The 21,271-nt window shown below is 35.5% G+C and overlaps 1 protein-coding gene across 2 annotated transcripts in view; it reads left to right on the top strand.

The window, feature by feature from the left end:
• LOC114025944 (centrosomal protein of 78 kDa-like) overlaps window positions 1-21,271 on the top strand; it is a 39,013-nt gene that overhangs the window by 3,882 nt on the left and 13,860 nt on the right. Inside the window, exons 2-12 of one of the 2 annotated variants that reach the window (XM_027839481.1) lie at window positions 463-748; window positions 3,666-3,841; window positions 3,942-4,014; window positions 4,757-4,860; window positions 5,882-6,050; window positions 8,658-8,771; window positions 9,756-9,820; window positions 10,118-10,226; window positions 14,848-14,983; window positions 16,571-16,616; window positions 17,400-17,531. In XM_027839481.1, coding sequence (XP_027695282.1) covers window positions 496-748; window positions 3,666-3,841; window positions 3,942-4,014; window positions 4,757-4,860; window positions 5,882-6,050; window positions 8,658-8,771; window positions 9,756-9,820; window positions 10,118-10,226; window positions 14,848-14,983; window positions 16,571-16,616; window positions 17,400-17,531 — 1,377 coding nt within the window. In that variant the 5' untranslated portion in view covers window positions 463-495. Of the gene's footprint in view, window positions 1-462; window positions 749-3,665; window positions 3,842-3,941; window positions 4,015-4,756; window positions 4,861-5,875; window positions 6,051-8,657; window positions 8,772-9,755; window positions 9,821-10,117; window positions 10,227-14,847; window positions 14,984-16,570; window positions 16,617-17,399; window positions 17,532-21,271 lie in introns of both variants that reach the window. The other variant, XM_027839480.1, reaches the window with a different exon arrangement.

Here is a 21,271-nt window from a genome sequence, read left to right as displayed (position 1 = left end):
ATTTCCTCATCTGTAAAATGAGCTGGAGAAGGAATTGGCAAACCACTTTGGTATCTTTGCCAGGAAAACCCCAAATAGTCGTGAAGTCAGACACGACTGGAAAAGACTGAATGAGAATTTCAATGTAAGGGGAGTTTGTTACAAGCAGCACACAGGCCAGAGATGTGGAGGTTGATTTCAGCTGCTCCCCTAGCATCCTGCAAGCAGCCCGTTCTGACATCTCACCCCTTTTCAGTGTTTCTTTATTCTTAGGAGATATGAAAGGTGGGGTACAGTAGTCTCCAGGAGAAGTTTAATAAAGCCATTCTTCCCACTCTTCCCCTTACCATAAAAAAAAAGAAAGAAAGAAAGGAAAAAAAAAACCCCACCCCAAAACCCAAATGCCCTGCCAAAATGAGTGGTGATTACTCCAATTCCAGTTCCTGCTGGGAGTAAATCTCTGCCTTTCTTTTCCCTTCCCAGGATTCAGGGTGGGTTTCAACTGGTGGCCGGAAAATGATTGACTCAGTGAAGCTCCGGAGAGAGAGTGCTGCAGATTTCTTTTCTCATTACGAATATCTTTGTGCACTTCAAGACTCTGTACCTTTGCCTGTTGTGAGAGCCACCCTGAGGCTGGGGGTGCTCGATTTCAATGCAGACCGCCTCAAGCTCCTGGACTGGGCCCCTTTGCTAAGCGCCCTTAGGATAAATAAAAATTTGCCCTCTGTTGCCATCAGGAGCTCATATCAACCAGGTTTTGGAGATTCAGGTTTGTGGTTCAGATCTGAAATGCTGCTTAAGCCTTTAAGCTGTTTTTGGGTTCCAAGGGAGAGAATGTGTGAAATTTTAAACAATTGGTAATTTACACTTTCACTGGAAGGTAGGTGGGTACCCCCAGGTTTTTTATCTGTAATAACAGCATCCCATAGGGTAGATTTAAGAGATGGGGAAAGTAGAATACTATATATTAGCCTGGTTTTCTCGAAACAGATTTCAAGTAGCATTTATTTGTCGTGGCAAGAGCTTACTAAGAAAATAATTGTAGCAGCAAAGTTGGCATTCAGTCGCCATTTATTAAGCATGTACATGTGCCAGGCACTGTGCTAGGTGCTCCAAGTCTGGTGTTCTTTTCATTATATGAACTGCATAGCATGTATGATTTTCTACTTTAGCCTCTAATTTCATCATTTTTTATGTGACATTTATTGTGTGCTTATTTTGCTGCATGGTACCATAAAATAGCTCTCCACAAAACTATTTTCTAACTTTCCAACCCCTCTTGCTTGCTACTTAGGAATCCAAAACAATAATTTAGTAAATGGAATAGTAGTAATCTATAATGTTCCTTGGTAATTTATTTGGATATAACCTGGTACCAAGTACTTAGTTACTAAGGTGTCAAAGGGGGTTAGGTGGTACAGTGGATAGAGTTCCTTGCCTGGAATCAGGAAGATTTGAGTTTGAGTTCAGATCCAGCTGTGTGACCCTGGGCAAGTCACTTAACCTCTCTATGCCTCAGTTTCCTCATCTTTAAATTGAGGATAATAATAGTACCTACTTCACAAGGTTGTGAGGGTTAAATGAGATAATTGTAAAGTGCTTAACACGGTGCTTGACGTGTAGTAGACAATAAATGTTTCCTATTATAATTACTGTTACTGAGGAGGAAGTTCATAGGCTCATGGATACCGTGCTAGAATGGAGTGGTTTTCTAGTCCAGCCCCTTCGTTTTATTTTTATTTTTGAAAAATCACTTTAATTGATGCATTTTGCCCTTGTGATTTCAGCCCAGTTCTCCAGATTGAGCTCTTCCTGGGGACAAAGAAAAACCACAAAGTTGAGGTTTCCAGTATGACAGTGTAGACAGTATTCTGTCCTGTTAGCTCTCCTCTTCTCCCAGTAAAGACTAAGGATGTAATCAGAGCCAGGCAACTTTGTCGTCTGCTTTTCGTTCATATTGTTGTATTCCTTGTGTGTATTGTTCTTTGGTTCTACTTTGTTTCCCTTTGCTCCGTTTCATACAAATTTTCCCCTATTGCTTTGAGAATTCTTGATATTCATCATTTCTTACTGTCCAGTAATACTCCACAAAATTTATATGCCCTGTTTTTTGGTCATTCTCCAATCATGAACACCCACTTTGTTTCTAACTCTTCTACCACAAAGAGCGCTGTCATTAATATTTTGGGTTTTGGTCATTAATTTTTTTTGTTTTTGTCTTTGTCTTTGGATTATATACCCAGTAGTGTGATGGCTAGAATGGCAGATATGGACAGTTTAATCACTTGTTTTAAATAGTCTCCAATTGAAATCTAGAATGTTTGAAGCATTCACAGGTCTACCAACACTGTATTTATTACTGTGTGCCTTCCTGTAGGCTTCAGATGTTCTTTTTTGTCATTTCTGCTCATTTGTCTTATGTGAGGTGAAACCTTAGAATTGTTTTAGTTTTATAAATAATTTGGAATGTGTTTAGAAACCATTTATAGTTTGCAATTTGGAAACTATAATGACTATTGGTGTTATATTCTTGTCAATTCTATATATATTTTGGATATCATTTTATTAATGATATTTATGCAAACATTTTTCACAGTGTGCAGTTTCTCTTAATTCTGTTTTCATTAGTGAATGAAGCTTTTTAATTTTGTGAGGTCAAAATTGTCTATTTTATCTTCTAAAAATTTACCTCACAGCTGGATGATATAGCACACAGTTGTAATCCCAGCTACTGGGGGATCTGAGACTGGCTGATATCTTGAGATTCAGAGTTCTGAGCTGCAGTGGACTGTGCCAATCAGGTGTCCCCACTATGTTTGGTATGAATATGGTGTGCCCCAGGAGTGGGGGAGCTACAAGGTTGCCTAAGGAGTGCCAGCCAGAGCAGGACAGAAATGGAGCAGGGTAAAGTTCTGGGGTCAGTGAGATTGAGCCCTTGAGTTGTCCCTGATTTTTTCTAGTCTGGGCAAGATAGGGGAGACCCTATCATTTTCTTTTTTTTTTTAAAGCACCTGTAGGCATAGTTGTGAAAGGTATTTCATCCCATTTTCTTCTCAGAATTTTCATCGTGTGGCCTTTTTATATTCACATTCATTTGTGCTTGTTGTGGTACATGGTGTAAGGAAGCCTTATCAAACAAATAGTCTACAGTATGTCACCTGAAACATTTTTCTCTTATTAGTCTACATTCCAGCCAAACTGGACTACTCTCTGCTTTCCTGCACTCTCAGTATGCCCTTAGAATTCCATTCTTTTTTTCTGACACTTTTATTATCCCTCTTTACCTGTCAAACCCATCCTTTAATGTCTAAGTCATATATTACTTATTCTAAGAAAACCTTCTCTGATCTCCCTAGATGACAATGAATTTTCCCCTCAGATCTCATGCTTTGTTTTATAACTTTTTATTTGTAAAATGATTAATGTAGTTAATCATGTATGTTATAGATCTTGACCCCTTACTAAAACTTTCAGCTCCTAGAGATAGTTACCTAGACTTTGTATCTTTCCTCATGCAGTTGCTTAATGTTTGTATTTATGTGAAAAGTTGGAAGAGGGGATATTGCTTATTCACACAGAATCTAGTTTTTAATATAGGAAAAAGAATGCTCTACATAAGCACTTTTTTGTTGTCATTGGTGCAAGTTTTCTTTGGATAATAATTTTGGAAAACATTTTTTTTCTAGCTTCTGATAGATATAAAGCCTATTCTAAAAGGCGAATTCCTACGATTAGATCCAAAGAAGTGACCATCCAATTATGTAAAGCTATTAAAGGCTGTTTAAGTATATCTACTGCTCTGAAGAACCTAGAGCTTCAGGGAATATATTTAAGAGAACGAGATTTAATATTGTTAACAAGGGTAAGGTTTCTAAAATTCATCCTGCCAACATTTGGTGGTAATTCTGGTTTTTAAACTTTCCTCATGTGTTTTTAACAACATGATTTTTTTTTCATTGAAGGGGTTGAATAAATCAGCATCTTTGGTACATCTGTCTTTAGCCTATTGTCCAATTGGAGATGGAGGTTTGGAAAGTGAGTTTTTAAATTAATTTATTTTTCTTTCCATCTATCCTAATCTTATTTTTCAGAGGCCAGACCAAGTTTTCTAACATGAAACTAACTACTACTAACTATTCCTACTACTACTAACCACTAACCTGACCTCCCCAATCTCTTATCCTGTTTTATTTATTTTGCACTATACTAATTAGCACTTGATTATATCTTGTTTTGTATTCTCTCATTTTAAAAAAATGAGCGTTACAATGTCTTCTCAAATAGTTGTTGAGTTTAAGGACTGTCTGTGTTTTCCTTGTAATCCTCCTTGGGATGCAGTGTAGTGATAGACATGTAGTTGTTATAAAAACCAACGAAAATAGATTGTAGAGCTTGTAATTTTGCAGAAGGTTTTTTTTTTAAGTGATTGCATAGAAATTAAGGCATAGACAGGAGAAAACATTTATAATTTATGCTTTAAGAATACAGGAAAATTCCTGGTATATCAAAAGCAAATTCCATACACTCAGACTGTGTGCTTTTTGGCTAGCTAGCTCGTGATTTTTGTAAATTGGAATAACATTGCCATTGTAATAGACTTTATAGTTGTCATATTTTTTCTGTTCAACAGGCTTAGTTTATATACAGGTATTAGGAAAAAAAAAAGAACAACAGTAATTAGAAAAACAACTATTGAACAGGAATAGACTCAGAAAAGTGAATAATGAATATTTGTGTTTGATCTCTTGTTTGTCTTTGGTTTCTCTATTATTTTTAGCTATCTGTCAAAGTGTTAAGACCTCAGTAACCCTCAAGACTATAAACTTGTCAGGGTGTAATCTGACTTGGCGTGGAGCAGAACATCTGGCCAATATCTTAAAGGTGATTAGTATTTGAAATTTAATCTTAATAATTTAATGCATCTAGCACAAAAAAATTAACATGAATTGATCAGAAAATTTACTGTTTTATTTTTTTGGCTAGGCAGTGGGGTTAAGTGACTTTCCCAGGGTCACAAAGCTGGTAAGTGTCAAGTGTCTGAGGTCGGATTTGAACTCAGGTCCTCCTGACTTCAGGGCTGGTGTTCTATCCATTGCACCACTTAGCTGCCCCTAAAAAATTTTCTTTCTTTGATGATCAAACAGAAAGTGAATTAGCAGTTGCTAAAGAGAGGTGACTAGGTTTTGATGCTTTGGGGGCACCTACAGTTCTGATTGTTCTAACCACAAATAACTGCCCAAGCTTTTCCATTTATATAAAGAACTTCTTTTGAGAAATTTGCTTGGTGTTTTTAATTTTTCTTTTTATTTTAAATGTATGATGGTGAATGTTTCTGATTTATCAATTGTAGGACAGCATGGTGTGATGGAAAGTTCATTGGACCTAGTATTTAGAGACATGGACCCTAGTCCTGGTTCTGTCTTAGTGAGCTCTTACATAACCTTGTTCAAGTCATTTTAATTTGCTTCTGCCTCATTTCTAAAGCATGGAGTTAAGAAGCTTGCCATAGCACCACTGTATGAATTTTATAAATAATCTTTATTTTCTTTGGCATATGTCATGTTCACTTCTTAATACGTTGAATCCTGGAATTGTAGGATCTTGTCTGTCATTTCTTTAAGTCTCCTCATTTTATAGACAAAAAAACAAAACCCAAAAGGGTTGAATGACTTGCCACAGTTTGTACATTTCAGTAGTGGGGGTGCAGGGGCTAGACCTGATGACCCCTGATTATTTACTGGCCCTTTTTACTCAACCACATTTTTCAAGTTTGTCTTCATGGCCTATTGGTAGTATATGTGAATTTACAATTTAATAAATCATTTTATAAAAGACTTATATTTACATAAATAATGATTATTCCCAGCACTTACTTCATTTGTCTAAATCTTTCAAGTACCAGGCGATAAGGAGGCATGAAGATGTGTGGGCTGAGAGTCTTCGATATCGGAACCCCGATCTGGATGGCATGGCGGGCTTGCAACGCATTTCACTCAACTGCAACACCCTTATTGGCGATCAGGGTGCCAGTGCTTTTGCAGAATGTCTTCATGACAGTTTGTGGCTGAGAGGTTGGTAAAAACAGTTGTTTCTGGGGGATAGTAGAAGTGGTCTCTGATCTGGTCCATCATGACAAGTACAAAAATGACTTACTGCAAAATTCTTTGCTCTGTAGAATAAGGCACTTTAGTTTGATATTCATACCCTGGCTTTCAGAATATTATTTGAGTAACAATCTTGAAGCAAGGGACATTACATATGAGATCTTTAGTTTGTGTTTTCTGTGTTAGAGCTTATATGCTTTAGAGAAGTGCCTTTATTAGCTCCTTGCTCCTGGGAAACATTGGCTGGTTAGAAAATTCTTTGTGGCTATTTTCTTTATTCTTTTTACTTTTATTTAATATGTTTGTGCGTAAAAATCTTACATATAAAAATACAGTATTTTGAATATTTTAATATAATTTTTATGCTTTTAATAGATTATGTAAAAAATATATTTTTTAATGTCCCAGAAGTCTTAGTGCTGTTTTAAGATTTAATGGCATAAAACAGCACTAAGACTTTTGGGACACTCTGTACATCTTCGTTTTTTTTTTTCTGTGCTTGTCATAGTTTTTCCCTCTTAGCATTCTTCCTCTTCCTTTTTACTTTTGTTTACTCTTCTCTCCATCTTTACTGTTGTAGGTCCTCTTCTCTTCTCCCTCTGCATTCTCTCTCGTCTCTCTTTAGGTGACTCTTCTCATATTTTTTCTCCAAACCCTCTCTTCTTCCCAGTCTCACTATTTCTGTCCAAAGCATCATCACTCTTCCAGTCTCTCAGGTTTGTAACCTTATCCTCCCTGTCTCACCTTCTTTCTCCTCAGTGTCTCATACTCAGTTGTCAGATCTTGCTGTTTCTGCCTCTGTGTTGACCCTATTGTCCAACCCCTTTTGTTACACAGCCACCACCTTATTTCAGGCCCTTATCACCCCTTGCCTAGATTTATTGCAACAACCTTTTATTTGGTCTCCTAGCATGAAGTCTTTTTCCAATCCACTTCATCCTTTGCACAGCTGCTAGTGATTTTCTTTAATAACCACATGACTCCTCTACTCCATAAACTGCAATCTAAGATCCACTATAAATTCTTCTCTTTAGCTTTAAAAAAAACTCCTTAACAACCTGACTCCAAACTGTCCTTCCTGCCCCATTGTACATTACTCCACCTTCTGCACTCTGTGATACAGCCAAACGTATCTTCCTTCTGCTCTTCATGGGTGACACTCCAGCTCCCATCTCTGTGCCTTCATACTGACCATCCCCAATTTCTAGTATGTCTTTTTTCCTCATGTCTGCCTCATAGAATCCCTCTCCTGCTTCAAGATGTATCTCAAAACACTCAGCTTATGTCAATACTTTTCTGGTCCCCTTTTGACTACTAGTGCCTTTTCTCACAAACTCTCTTGTATTTTGTACTTACTCTATTTATATTTATTCTGTATATACTTATATATGTGCTTGTTGTCTCTCCCATTAAAATGTAAGCTCTTTGAAAGTAGAGATTGTATCATTTTTTGTATCCCAAGCAGCTAGCTCATAGTAGGTGCTTAATAAATACTTGTTGTTATTGAATCTCTTGAGTGTTTTGTTTGGCTGACTATTAAAGACCAGGTAGATGACCAGGGGATGTAGTACAAAATTTTTTCTACTTACTATTGCTAACAAACCAATGGAGGCCAAAGAAGTCAGAGTAGTTATGGCTCTTTTGCTGTAACTGTGAAATTTATCAACACAATTTTGGTGCCGTGCACTAATAGAAAGTAACTATAGCACAGATTATCCTTTCTGTTTTTCCTCCCCACCCCACCAAAAATGAAAGTCAGGTTTTAGAACTCATTGATATTTTTAATTTAGTTTATTTTAAAATTAGTTTACATTCCTTTGTGCATATATGCAATGATAGCAGCCCAGAAATGTTCTCAAACAGGGAGGTCAAACTAGAATTAAAATATTGATGTGAATAATCTTCAAAAAGCATGATTTAATCTTGGAGTAAGGAAGGTAAAGGCTCTGCTCTGACTCTTGCTTTGTGACCTTGGGCAAGTCACTTGACCTCTGTGGACCTCAATTTCCTCATCTGTAATGTAGTGATACTAATACTTGCATTACCTACCCTCCCCCTTGGGGAGAGTTGTGAGGTAATTATACATGCATTGGCAGGGACTTTTCATTTTTCTCTTTTCATCCCCACTGCCTATCCAGGACCAGACACATAGTAGACACTTAATAGGTGTTTTTTGATTGTTTAATTTTATTTCCAAATTCATGGATGAATATGTTGTGACTGTATATTAAATATAAGTAAAGTTTATAGTCTAATATTTTGCTTCATAAGCCTTTTAGTCTTGTATACATGTGGTGGTGTTGATAATAAGAAAAAGAAAGTAAAGAAGACATGTCACATGTTAGCTAGGTTACTGATGATAAATGTAAAAGTGGTCTTTGACAATAGTCTCACTGGATAAGTAGACATGGATGCATTGTCATATGCAATGTTAGAGGCAATACCCATGTCAATGACATTACAGATTCATTTCAGTATAGTAATGTAAAAAAGGATACTCCATGTGTGAATAGTGATGACTACACATTAAACATATATATTTAGTGAGTGGAAGTGTTTTTTTCTTATTTCAAGCACTTGATCTGCAGCACTGTGGGATTAGCGATGAGGGAGCTCAAACTCTGCTAACTGCCCTGGAAGGAAATACAACCATGGTGGTTCTGGATATAAGAAAAAACCCACTCGTTGGTATGTTAATAAATTTGTTTTGTTTAACTAAGCTTGCTAGTGACAGAGCTTAAGAAAAAGTGTTTAAATTATAAATATTACCAAGTTGACTCTCATAATCTCAGTTTCTTTTACAATTTTTAAAGTGGAGATTGTGTTATTAAATGGGTTATAATGGTTCCTGGTTGTTCCTGTGCCAAAGTCAGGGTGGGTTTGGGGTCTTGTAGTTGTAGGCTGGGCAGTGCAGAATAATTTTGGCATTGTATAATTTTTTTGCCACAGCTTTGTTTGGCACTTGGTGTATGGCCCACTAGGGTGGGGCAGTGACCCTTGCTCCAACCCAGTTGAACTGTTCATCCTTGCCAGGGAACTGTATATTAAATGTTCTGACTTTCAATACTTACATACACCTAAATATCCCTAGAATCTTTATTTTTATCTTTTAGACCCTTGCTAGAGCCTTTTTCCTCACAGGGAGTCTTAGGTTAAAAATTCCCTTGCAAAGGCGCATTTTTTTTAGCCAATAAATTCATAATGTTTATATGATCTTTGAGATTATGCTTAGAGTATTTAGAATATAATTCATATGTCTTGGCTTGTTTAATACATTTACCATTGGAAGCCCTTCTCTATCCCTAGAGTCTGAGATCCTCTAGAGATGCTATTGAAGAATTGGTAAGAGTGTGTCATGTGGTTTGAACAATGACTGAGTAAAAACTTCAAGCAAAGAATATTTTTCAGGCCTCTTAATCTGTTCTTTCATCTACATTACTTGTTGTTGACAAAGAAGCCTTTTGGAGGGAATTTTTGTGGAGAAATAGCCACATATATTGTTTGAGTGGAAGAGATATACACACAAAGAGGTCACATGTTTATACATTTGTGAGAATTTTCTATGTTTCTGGGAAAGGGATAGCAGTGGTATTTGACTACTTTTCTGTTTTTCAACAAAAACATGTACAAAATCACTAGAAAATTTGTAATTTAATTTTGTTTTCACTTTAGATCATTCTTTGATAAAAGCAGTTATTGACAGAGCTGTCCAGAATGGAAACAGTGCTAAATCAGAGGTATGGTGTATTTTTTTATTTCATCCAGAAGGATTTTTTGTTGTATTTATTCTTTAATAGCAAAGGCATACATGAAATTCGTTTTCCAGTTACAATTCAGTCATTTTCTCTCTAAATAACATAAAGGCAATCTTATACTTTTCTTTTAATTCTTATTGCCAAAGATTACATTGCTAATTATATCACCAAAAGGACAAAACACATTTTTTATTTATTTAAAATTATAATTGCTGGCTGAAGCTAAAACCTCATAAGTTGCCTATCACTGAAATGTAGTATTTTACTTCTCTTTTCTAGTACAAGTGGTTAAGTTCTCCAACTTTAAAGGACCTTTTCAAAACTAAACAGAAAAAAAGAACTATAATTCTGGGAAGTGGTCGAAAAGGAAAAGCTACTATTCGTATTGGTAACCGTGCTTTTTTAACACCGCTTGGAAGTTCCCCCTGTAATATTTATTTACCTTTTTTTTGGGTGCGAAAAATGTTCAGCAACAGAGCTTCAGACTTAAAATGTACTCTAATTACTATACTGTATTGAAGATATAAATGCTGGCTTTATTCAGATTGTGAGCATTTTAATTAAAATAATTGGCATAGGCATAATATTCTCAACTTTTTCTTTTCAGAGAAAAATCACCTAGGAAAAAAGTGCTCCTAATTAAACTCCTGTCCAGTACCCCAATCCCAACTTATTTGCCCTTTTGGGGACTTTTTATGTTGACTACTATGAGTAGAATATCTGTTTGTTTACTTCTAATATTTTGAAAGTAAATTTTGGGAAAGGATTTTGATGAAGAGTAAACTTAAAGATAAGGCTTATTAAAATCAGTGATATTTCCGAAGATATCTGTTTTCTTCTGCCTTCCTCCCTTATATACATTTACCTAACATAAATGAATGAAGTGCTTAACCAGAAAATAAATGTGAAAATGTGTCTGCTATTTTCAGAGAAGGGCATATCTACAGTTATTTTTTGAAGTATTTTAAAAATGGTTTACTAATTCAGATGAAGTAGATTTAAGAGAGAAACACTCTTTGAGTAATGCATTGGAAGATTTATGTTCAAAAGAACTTCCCAAATATGGGTTATCTAGACTTCTGAAATTAGAGCTATAATTCCATGATCAGGTGTGGTTAAAATTTATGTATTTAAAGAACTTTTGTTCTGTAAGAATTTTTAAGATGCTTTCAGCAAAGGCTGAGTAAGAACTTCCGGTAAAGGGGCAGCTAGGTGGCACAGTGGATAGAGCACCGGCCCTGGATTCACGGGGACCTGAGTTCAAATCCAGCCCAGACACATAACACTCAACTAGCTGTGTGACCCTGGGCAAGTCACTTAACCCCATTGCCTAGCCAAAAGAAAAAGAAAAAGAACTTCCAGTAAAGTCTCTTTTTCAGATCCTCTCATTTGCTCTTGGTAATGGGTCTTTTATGTGCCATCTTGTGGCGGTGTATTGGGAGGATGTCTGTGTGGGAAAATATCAAGATTGCCTTCATTGTAGCTTGTGGGCCTTTTAATTAAGGAAACTTAAAGAATACAGGACATGGCCTTCGCTGTACATTTATAAGAAAAGGGAAAGAAAAAAACATGAAAAAGTACATCCTAATCAGACGCTTTTAAAAAAACTTATCTACTTGTTTGAGAGCGCTTATATTTACTTTCTTGAGCAGGAATTTTGATTGATTGTATACTTATTTTGGAGAACAATTTGTACCTGACAGTAGAAAAAGGAGCCAACTCTTTTTTTTCCCATGTTAGGTTTAGCGATTTGACAGGTGTTATGTAAAATAAATTCTTAGGTCTTAAGTTACCCTTTAAAAAGTCTAAATGAGAGGCTCAGTGGACAATATAAATATGTTAGTAAATATATAGTAAAATTAAATATAATATTGAAACATGTTTTTCCTTGGTCAGCTGTGAATTTTTGCGTTGTTCTAAACCCTTAAATGTTACTTTCTGAAAGGAAGAACTGGAAGGAGTCTCGTTCTTCATGGAACTTCTTTTAGGAATAAATAGTGGTCCAGATGTTCTAGAGTGAAAATATACCTTAGATTTATGTTGAATAAGTGCATCAAAAGGGATAATTTTCATAAAGGATTTGATAGACTTGAAATTTAGCTTTTACAGCTCTTTGAATACTGGTACATTAGAGCAGTTATTGAAAAAATGACTTGTTAAAAATTTTATTATTGGTTCAATTGTTAATCATCATTTTGTTACCCATGATGTGGTATATAATTTAGTGGATCTTGATACATTCTTTTCATCAGTATAAATAGCACATCCATTTATGTCTTTTCATCATGTTCAGTTCTTGTCCAAGTTGTCCCACTATTCCCACAGAGAATCCACTCAACCTGTCAACACATAAAATAACCCATTATTTGGTATTTCATACATTGTACAGAAGAATTTTTTTTTTTCCCCCGAACGTGTAGTTTCATCAAAGAAATTACCCTCTTCAATGCAGATTATCAGTTGCTCTGTAACTTTTTAGTTTTAGAAAGTTACCTTGGGTCCTGACAAATTAAGTAACTTGCTTAGGGCCAAACAGCCATTATGTACCACTTTGCCTTTCAAAGAGAGCTATCATAGCAATCCTATAAGGATTTGATGTGGAAACCAAGGGTAGATTCTTTTCCAGCCCCACCCTTAATGGTGTATGAGAATAAGAAGAACATGTTCAGTGAGGACATTGAATTTTTTTTTTAAGCTCTTTAATTGTGCATAGTAGAGAGCTGACCTTAGAGTCAGAAGAAGAGAGTTAAAGTCTTACTTTTTGACACATACTGACTCTCTAAGTCCAAGCAAGTCAAATAACTGGGACCAACATAACAGTGGTAGAGAAAGTTTCTCACTGTGAGCCCTATACCAGTGAGAAACTGGGTAAGTGTAGCCCTTATCCTTTTATTAATATAAATATCCTTATATCATCCTTTAAATGTTATACATCCTTGACTTCACACTGGTTCTTTTATTGGAAGATACGTGCAACAGTAGTTTTTAAGAATGTTGATTGCTAAATGGAAAAAGATGGACTATGATTTGCCTACCAATTTTGTTTTTAAGTATTTGGATCACATCAAATAATGGAAAAGTGGTTAGTATGTTAAAAGATACACTTTCTGTAATGTCAGTTTTCCTTTATTACCTTAAGAAGCAAAGTGAAAACGTGACACGTTTGCAAGTTTTACTGAACTACTGAAAAAGTAATTTTGTTTCTTGGGCTTTTTTGTTTGCTTCAGTAATTTGGAGGCACAAAGGTAAGCACTTCAAGTCAGTGTCTGATTTCGTTTCAGAGAGCATAGGAGATTAATTGTGTTAATAGTATTTAGTATATGCTTTAAAGACAAAATTCAGTATTACATTTAGACTTGTATTAAGAAAGAAAAAAATTTAAGTTGAATAGCACAAGGTAAACTAAATTTTAATGTAATTTGTGAGGTGTAAATTCATTCCATGGGCATGACAGAATAATAGTCTTATAAAGATTTGCATATTACTGACTTGTAGGGATTAGGACATCTTATATCCTATGTACTGATTTTACATATGCCGTTTGGAATAGTGGGAGAATTGAACTTGGCTAATAAATTCTTACAATTATATGAAAATTTAACTAAGGTGTTCTTAATGTTGCAAGGCAGGAAATTTAATTTTTGAATGTAAACTTCAGCTTATCTTTTGCTTGCTGTCCTTTCTAATTATTCATAAATCATAACCCTGCCTTGATAATTAAGATAATTATATAATGATGTTATATTAATGCAATGATATAAGTTAATTATGCATAATAATAAATTGATGTTCTGAGAGGCAGTAAATGCATAAATTACTTGGACATTTTAAGAATGAACTATTGGCTTCTTATAATCTCAAAAATATTTTCTTTCACCTATTTTTTGCTGTTATTTTTTACGTTTGTATTTTGTCTTCCATATGAAAGTAAGTTTGCATTATTGAGAGATTGTTTTAATAGGCAGTTCAGTGTCAGTCTGTTCAATGAAAGTAGGGAACAGATTCCTAAGTTTCATGCCAACAACTCCCTGTGATAATGTTAGGGGGAGAGAGTGGTCTCAGAATAGTATGATACTGTAGCTGCAAAGTGCAACCTGTTCAAGAAAAAGTGTATACTTGTTTTCCCATTTCCCTCAAGTATAGGAGTGCCAAAGATGTTAGTGTGGCTGTCTGATGCTGATGAATTTGGTAGAAAAATGTGCCAGAAATTAATTCCTAGCCAATAAATTGGTGGCATCATTCTTTACATTCCATGATAGATATTTAACTTTTTTTTGTATTATTTTCTAACACATGCTTAAGTATCATGTACTATCCTGCTCAGGTTTAGATTATAAGATGACGTTAAGGCTAGAGGTTAATAAGTGAAAGATTCACAGAATGGAGCAGGTGGAAGTCAACAGTGCAGTGGTACATTTCCACCAGCCCGTAGTGGTAGCACCATTTTGCCATAGCCAGTCCCATGTGATAGCTTCCACCACACTGAGATAATTCTGTGACCAGTCCTGATAGGAAATATACATGGCAACGTATATGCTTATAGCCTATTGCCCACCTTTCCTATATTCTCCTCTTCAAAGGAGAAGTTTTAATATGGCCATGCAAGGGCTAAATAGAAAAACACTGAAGTAACCTCATAACTTCTCCTGTGACAATATTTTGTAAAGACTAGTGGCATATGTCTTCCACACTTGGGCTAATGGACTCAGTCTTTTCAAGCCAGTCCATGAGTTGCTCACCTTCTCAGCATATTGTATGTGACTTAAAACATCATACTAAAAGTATACTTGGCACAGTACAGCAATAATATAAAAATGAAATGATTGTTCTTTATAAAAGGACATTAAAGTAAATGGACTTATTCTGTATTGCATTAGCTTAAATGCTACATGCGTATTTTTCTTTTACCCCAGGGTGTATATACATACATATGCTAATCTAATCATATATACATATATGTTTCGTATTGCTTTTAATTCCTTCTTTTAATGCCTCTTCAAACCATTCAGGAGTAACAACAGTGAAACCTCTAGGTACAGGAAGAAAACTGTTATGTAGTAAAGATTCTTATACTCCAGAGTCGTTACCACCTGGTACATATGGCTTCCTGCCCTGGCGTACTGCGGAACGTGCCAACAGGAGCAGGTAGAGTATTTTTAGCTTCTGTCTTTATAATATAAGAAAAATATTGATCATATGAAATATGAGCCAGGCAGCTTATCAGATTGTATATCTTTTGAACCCCAATACATTGCTATTCTTACTTAATAATTTTTATTCTAAAACTGGGTGGGGGGGTTTGCCATAGAGGGGAAAATTAAATCATCAGATTTCAATTCTGAAAAAAGGATCAGTTTGTAAAAGTTATCATTATTTATTTATTTATTTATTTTTTAAAGGCAGTTGGGGTTAAGTGACTTGCCCAGGGCCACACAGCTAGTAAGCGTTAAGTGTTTGGTCTGAGGTCACATTTGAACTCAGGTCCTCCTGACTCCAGGGCCAGTGCTCTATCCACTACGTCACCTGGCTGCCCCTGAGTTATTTTTAAAAAGGCTCAGTGGGATAATTTTGATCTTCAGGTAAAGTTAATTGTTTTTGTTTCATAAGAAAAAAAGATAATAGCACGAAAATTTTTGAAGCAGTGGGGATAAAGAGACAAAAAACAAATAGTCTTTTTTCCTCAAAGAGCTTACATTCTAATAGATTTCAGTGACACTATATATAGATTTTTTTTGGCTACTCATAATGAAAATATTTTGAGGTACATACATTTTAGTATATGTCTAAATATATTTTGCCTGTAGCAAATGTATTTTGTTATAAATTATGAAAAATAAAAATGCTTTAACAATATCAGTGCATTAGAGCATATTCACTTGACTTAATGAGAACTTGTCATGCTTTCTGTCAGGGTATGAACTCTTATTTTACATATAGTTCTAAGAGAAGCAATAAATTAATTGGGAACAGATACAAACAGTATAATTGTGGCATTATGGGTGGTTGTACTGATAGTAATATAAAATGACAGCTGACAGTGAAGAAACAAAAAAATTTGGTTGTGTGTCCTTGGGGCACCATCTCCTCTAGGCCTCACTTTCTTCATTTACATAGTCAGAGTTGGACTAGAACAGGGATTCTTAATCTGTTTTGTGTACATGGACCCTTTTGGCAGTCTGGTGAAACTTGTGGATCCCTTCTCACAATGTTTTTTAATGCACAAAATAAAATATTTTGGATTATGAAGGAGATGAATTATATTGAAATAGTTATTAAAATATTCTAAAAGACAAATTTATGCACCCCAGATTTAAAACTCCTGAACTAAGTGATCTCTCTGGGCTTTTCCAGCTTTAAAGTTTTGACGTGTGAAGCTTTGGGGATTTTTTTAAAAGAAAAGAAAATAAAAAGGGAAACTTTAAAAATTGTAGCTTGGGGCCATTTAATGTAGGCCGTATCTTGATGTTTATAATGGTAGCCAAGAAAATGTTAATTGTGTTCACTGTATTCTTTCACAAAAGAGAAAGATGTATGAAATGTTAAACTTAAAAATACCTAGAGCTTTCAAATTTTTTTTTTGGCACCTTAAGGGTTAAGATTCATTTATCTGGAAAATTAAATTATATAAAATAGATACTTCTCCAGAGATGTCAGTTTAACGTGCTTTTGTATGTTATTTTAAACCCCAACATTTTTACCTTAAAATGTGACCTAAATTAATTGTCTCTTTAGGGGATTTCCACTGATTAAAACTCGAGATTTACCTTGGCCAGTTCAGGTAATATGCTAAAATATTTATCATATTTCAGTTTTGGGGATTGAGAGGAAATTTCTGTCCTAATTTTTGAGTGCAAGTTGGTTGTCCCTTAGAAGACTTAACCTCCCAGTGAATTATTTTTGTCATCTACACTGTGTATCTTTAAAAATTCCTAGGTCAATATTGCAGATGTTTGGCTTAAGAGACCATACATATGTTGTTAAGCAGAAAAGGGAAAAAGAACTCTGTTGCATTCATACTCCATCTAAATAGTAATTTCTAACTCCTACTCCCTGCTTTGCACCTTAAATTAACTGTCTTTTTACAGGCTTTCTCCTGAATAAAACCCAGAATATTCCTTGGCCAGTTCGCTTAAACTCAGGGTATTAGATTTCTCCAGTGATGAGATTTATATTAGATCATCCCTGAAGCCCCTTTCAGCTCTTAATCTGTGATCCTAAACACAACTTCTACTACTTATGTGAAGTTAAAATAAAAGTATGATTCAGGATGTCGAAATTATTTAATCATAGTATAACCAGCAGGAAAAAGTATATTATGCTACAATCATTACATTTGGCTTGGTTATTAATAATTATATCTTGTATGACTAAGATGAAATGGAAGAAAAGTACTTGCACATTCATCTACTTGTTATGTTACCCAAATACATATGCAGTCAAGTGTTACATAATGAAGATGTCAGATAAGGAAATTTTACTTAGAGTTTGGAAATGTTTTGAAATATGCTTTAATGTTTGATCATTTTAACCTTGCTTATAGTTTCCTATGATTTTCTTTAAGCAAATGGATTTTCCTGTGAAAGTAACTGTGGAGACCCCATCATGCTCAGAAACGGAAGAGTCAGAAGACACCATTTTAGAATCTCTTCCTGAAAATACTAGCCTAACACCATACAAAATAAATGAAATACAGGTATGAGGCTGTCATATTTTTAAAGTTTCAATAGGTTTGTTCCACTTTGTAGCTTATATTTTACAAAATTTCCACCATAATATGCTGAATCCCTTTATGAGGACTTCCAGAGTCTATACGTTTTTATAGTAAAGTTAGGATCATTATGTAAATTTAATTCATTGGCTCTTCTCTGAAAATTAATTTGATTATCCAGCTATATGATTATTGTGAGTTTAAGTAACCATAATTTATTTATTTTTAAAAGAAAAAATATCTCTTTATCTCTACCAGAACGAGTCATGAGTTTTGAATTGGTTATCTTGGCAGTAAAGAATTAGAACCAATCAAGAATAAGGTACTTTAGATTTTAGCCTTGCAGTTCCTAATTTTGTAGGAGCAATGAACTCTTCATTATATTACCTAGTATTTATTTATCATTTGGAGGCAGGTCAAAAACTAGATATATCTAATTGTTGGGCATGTTATAATGGAAATTTCTTTTGTATATAAGTTGGACCTAGATAGCTGTTGAAATCCCTTATAATTATTTGTGGAGGTAAATGACTAAGGTTTCTCAAATACTATGCGTGTTGGAGTGCAAGTTCTAATATATTCTATCATGCTTAAAAGTCTAGAATTTCTGATGACTAGCTGGGGGTCAGGAGGAAAGAGAGCACCTTCTATTTTTTTTAAAATATTTGTTTTTAGTTTTCAACATTCACTTTTATAAGATTTTGAATTTTAAATTTTCTACCCCTGCCCCTCCCCAAGACGGAGTGCAATCTGATACAGGCCATACATGTACAATCATATTAAAACATATTTACACATTAATCATGTTGCAAAGAAGAATTAGAACCAACAGGAAAAACCAAGAGAAAGGAAAAAAAACAACAAAAAAGGGAAAAATAGTATGCTTCAATCTGCATTCACACTCCATAGTTCTTTCTCTGAATGTGGATAGCATTTCCCATCATGAGTCTTTTGGAGTTGTCTTAGATCCTTGCATTGCTGAGAAGAGCTAAGTCTATCAGAGTTGGTAATTGCACAATGTTATTGTTACTGTGTACAATGTTTTCCTGGTTTTGCTCACTTCACTCAGTGTCAGTTTATGCAAGTCTTTCCAGGTTTTTCTGAAGTCTGCTTGCTCATCATTTCTTATAGCACCATAATATTCCATTACATTCATATAATACCACAGCTTGTTCAGCCATTCCCCATTTGATGGGCATCCTCTCGATTTCAGGAGAGTGCCTTCTTGATGCAGGTAATCAGTGAGGAGGTGGCGTGGAGTGAACTTGAGACTGAGCCTGAGAAAGGGAGTTGAACGTAGCATGGCTGAGCCTTCTCATGACATGGAGGTTCAATCAAAGACACAGAAATTACTGAATCAGCCTCAGGATGAAGATTTTCCCCAGGGGGCCAGGCAGCTAGGGTAGAGGTGGAACTGGCCAGAGGCTAGTCACCAGTAGCTTGGCTACTTGATGATGAATTCTTTGGCATTGGCAACCCATGAAGAAAAGAAATACAAAATAGTAGTCTGTCCTGGGCCACCCTCTTTGTTTCTAGAACTCAGATGACAGAATTGTAATAAAGAGGTTTCCAAAAACCATACAGTTTTTAGGCTGTCTGTAAACATTAACTAGAGCACTGGGAGTTAGGAAGACTTGGGTTTAAATCTAGCCTTAGACACTTCCTATTATGTGACCCTGGGCAAGTCACAGTTTCCTCAACTGTAAAATGAAGATGATAATAGCACCCATCTCCCAAGGTTGTTGTGAGGATAAAATTAGATAATAATTGTAAAGCACTTAGAACAGTGCCTGACACGCAGTGGGTGCTATAGAAATGTTAGGTATTAGTACTGGTAGTAGTACTCTAAATGTGTGAGAACCTTGTTCACTGACTTAGAAGTAGGACTTAGTGGAGGAACTGAATTGGTTTGTTCTTGACAGTCTCTGTATAAACAAAAGCAGAAAACAAAAGGATCACAAGTCTCTTTGAGAAGGAAATAAAGGTTTGGTGTAGTGGTTTCAGCTGACATTGAAAGGCAATAGGAGACATTTCATGGGACTTTTAGTTATCTCATTTAGCAATACTCATGAAAAATATTTACAGGAAAACCACCATCAAAATAATTAAAGGAAATGTGCCAACATATATTGCAGAAGCTGAAGAGAGAAATTCTTTGGATAGTTGGATGAGATATTCCAAATTAAATAAACATGGTTTTGTACTTAGTGTTTTCAATGCAAAAGTGGGCTTGCGTGAATAGAGAAAAATATGTTAGAAATAAGAGAGCCAAAGACTTGTAAATTGCATAGAAGCCTCATGATTCAGTAATATATATCATGAATTCAGAAGGCTTCTAAATCCTGAATATGGTAAACACCAGATAGAGGTGGAGCCAAGATGTCTGAGTAGAAGGAGCATTCAAGCTGAACTTTCAGCATTCCTCTCCAGACAACTTTAAAATAGCAAGTCAAATTCTGGAGCGGTACAGCCAACAAAAGGTCAGATAAGACACTTTTCCAGCCCAAAACAACTCAGGAGGTTGGAAGAAGAGATCTGTGAAACTGGGATACGGGCTAGCCCAGAGCACATGTGGCAGCAACTCCAGGTGTGGGACTCAGAGGTCGCAGCAGCAACAGTTGTGGGAGTTCTCCATCTCCAGAGACAGTAAAGAGTTTGGACAACTGATCAGAAATAGATTATAGGGGACCCGTATGTGGGCACTGAGTACAAGACTGTAGTACTTGTCATCACCTTTACCCAATTCTGGATTGCAGTTTGAGGGCAGAGAGAGCACTTGTGGTTGAAAGGGAGCAGGAGACTTCCTGGTAAGTACCAGAATGCAGACCAGGAGAGCAGTGAACGCACTTCTCCTTAGATCACACCACCTTAGAAGCACCAAAAACTTACAGATCCATCCCCCCACCCCTGCTCCAGAACTGACTGTGAAAATAGTAGTGTGAAAAAGTCTGAAGCTGAGGACAATACACTCCTCTTCTCTCCAATTTCTCTTTTCCCCCAGCCCCACGTTAGCCCAACCTTAACATAAAGTTCAAAGTCAAGAAATAGGCTGGGAAAATGAGCAAACAAAAAATAAAAAAGGAACCTGCCAATAAAAAGCTACTTGGTGTTGGTGACAAGGAAGCTCAAGACAAACTCAGAAGAAGACAATGATGAGAAAACATCTACAAGCAAATTGGACACAAGCCCAATAAGACTTCACAGAAAAGCTAAAGATTTTTTTTAAAAAGGAAAAAAATATGATAAACACCAAATAATAAAAAAATGAAATTGGTTGTATTTTGACAAAAAATTCCTTTTTGCTAATGCAAAAGTTGTATCTGCCTGAATCACCTTTCTTTACTGACTAGTTAGAGAAAAGATCAAAATTAGTGTGAAGTTAGCAGAAAGAATAAGAATGGGGAAAAATTTGGAATCCAGTTAAAACAACTTCAGCCTGACCTATTTAAACAAATTATTGAAGGTGCAAATTAGAAAATGAAACTGCCTTAAATATGAGGTCCAAAGAACGTAAAAACCACCTTTGTCAACAAATACTTGACCTTCTTACCAAATAGAAATATTTGACTGCCAAGGCAAACAGTTTAGTGTATAAACTAGTTCTCTTGTGGAGAAGAACAGAGGAGGATTCAAGAGTATTTGTGCTTCATAAAACAGGGAGAAACAGTGGAAGGAAAAAAAAAACAAGTTTGTAGAATCCTTAATAAATGACCCGGATAAGCAGT

Source organism: Vombatus ursinus, unplaced genomic scaffold (assembly GCF_900497805.2).
Source record: "Vombatus ursinus unplaced genomic scaffold, bare-nosed wombat genome assembly UNPS02014832.1, whole genome shotgun sequence".
In the NCBI taxonomy this organism is placed as follows: Eukaryota; Metazoa; Chordata; class Mammalia; order Diprotodontia; family Vombatidae; genus Vombatus; species Vombatus ursinus.
This window is presented reverse-complemented; position numbering and strand designations above follow the sequence as displayed.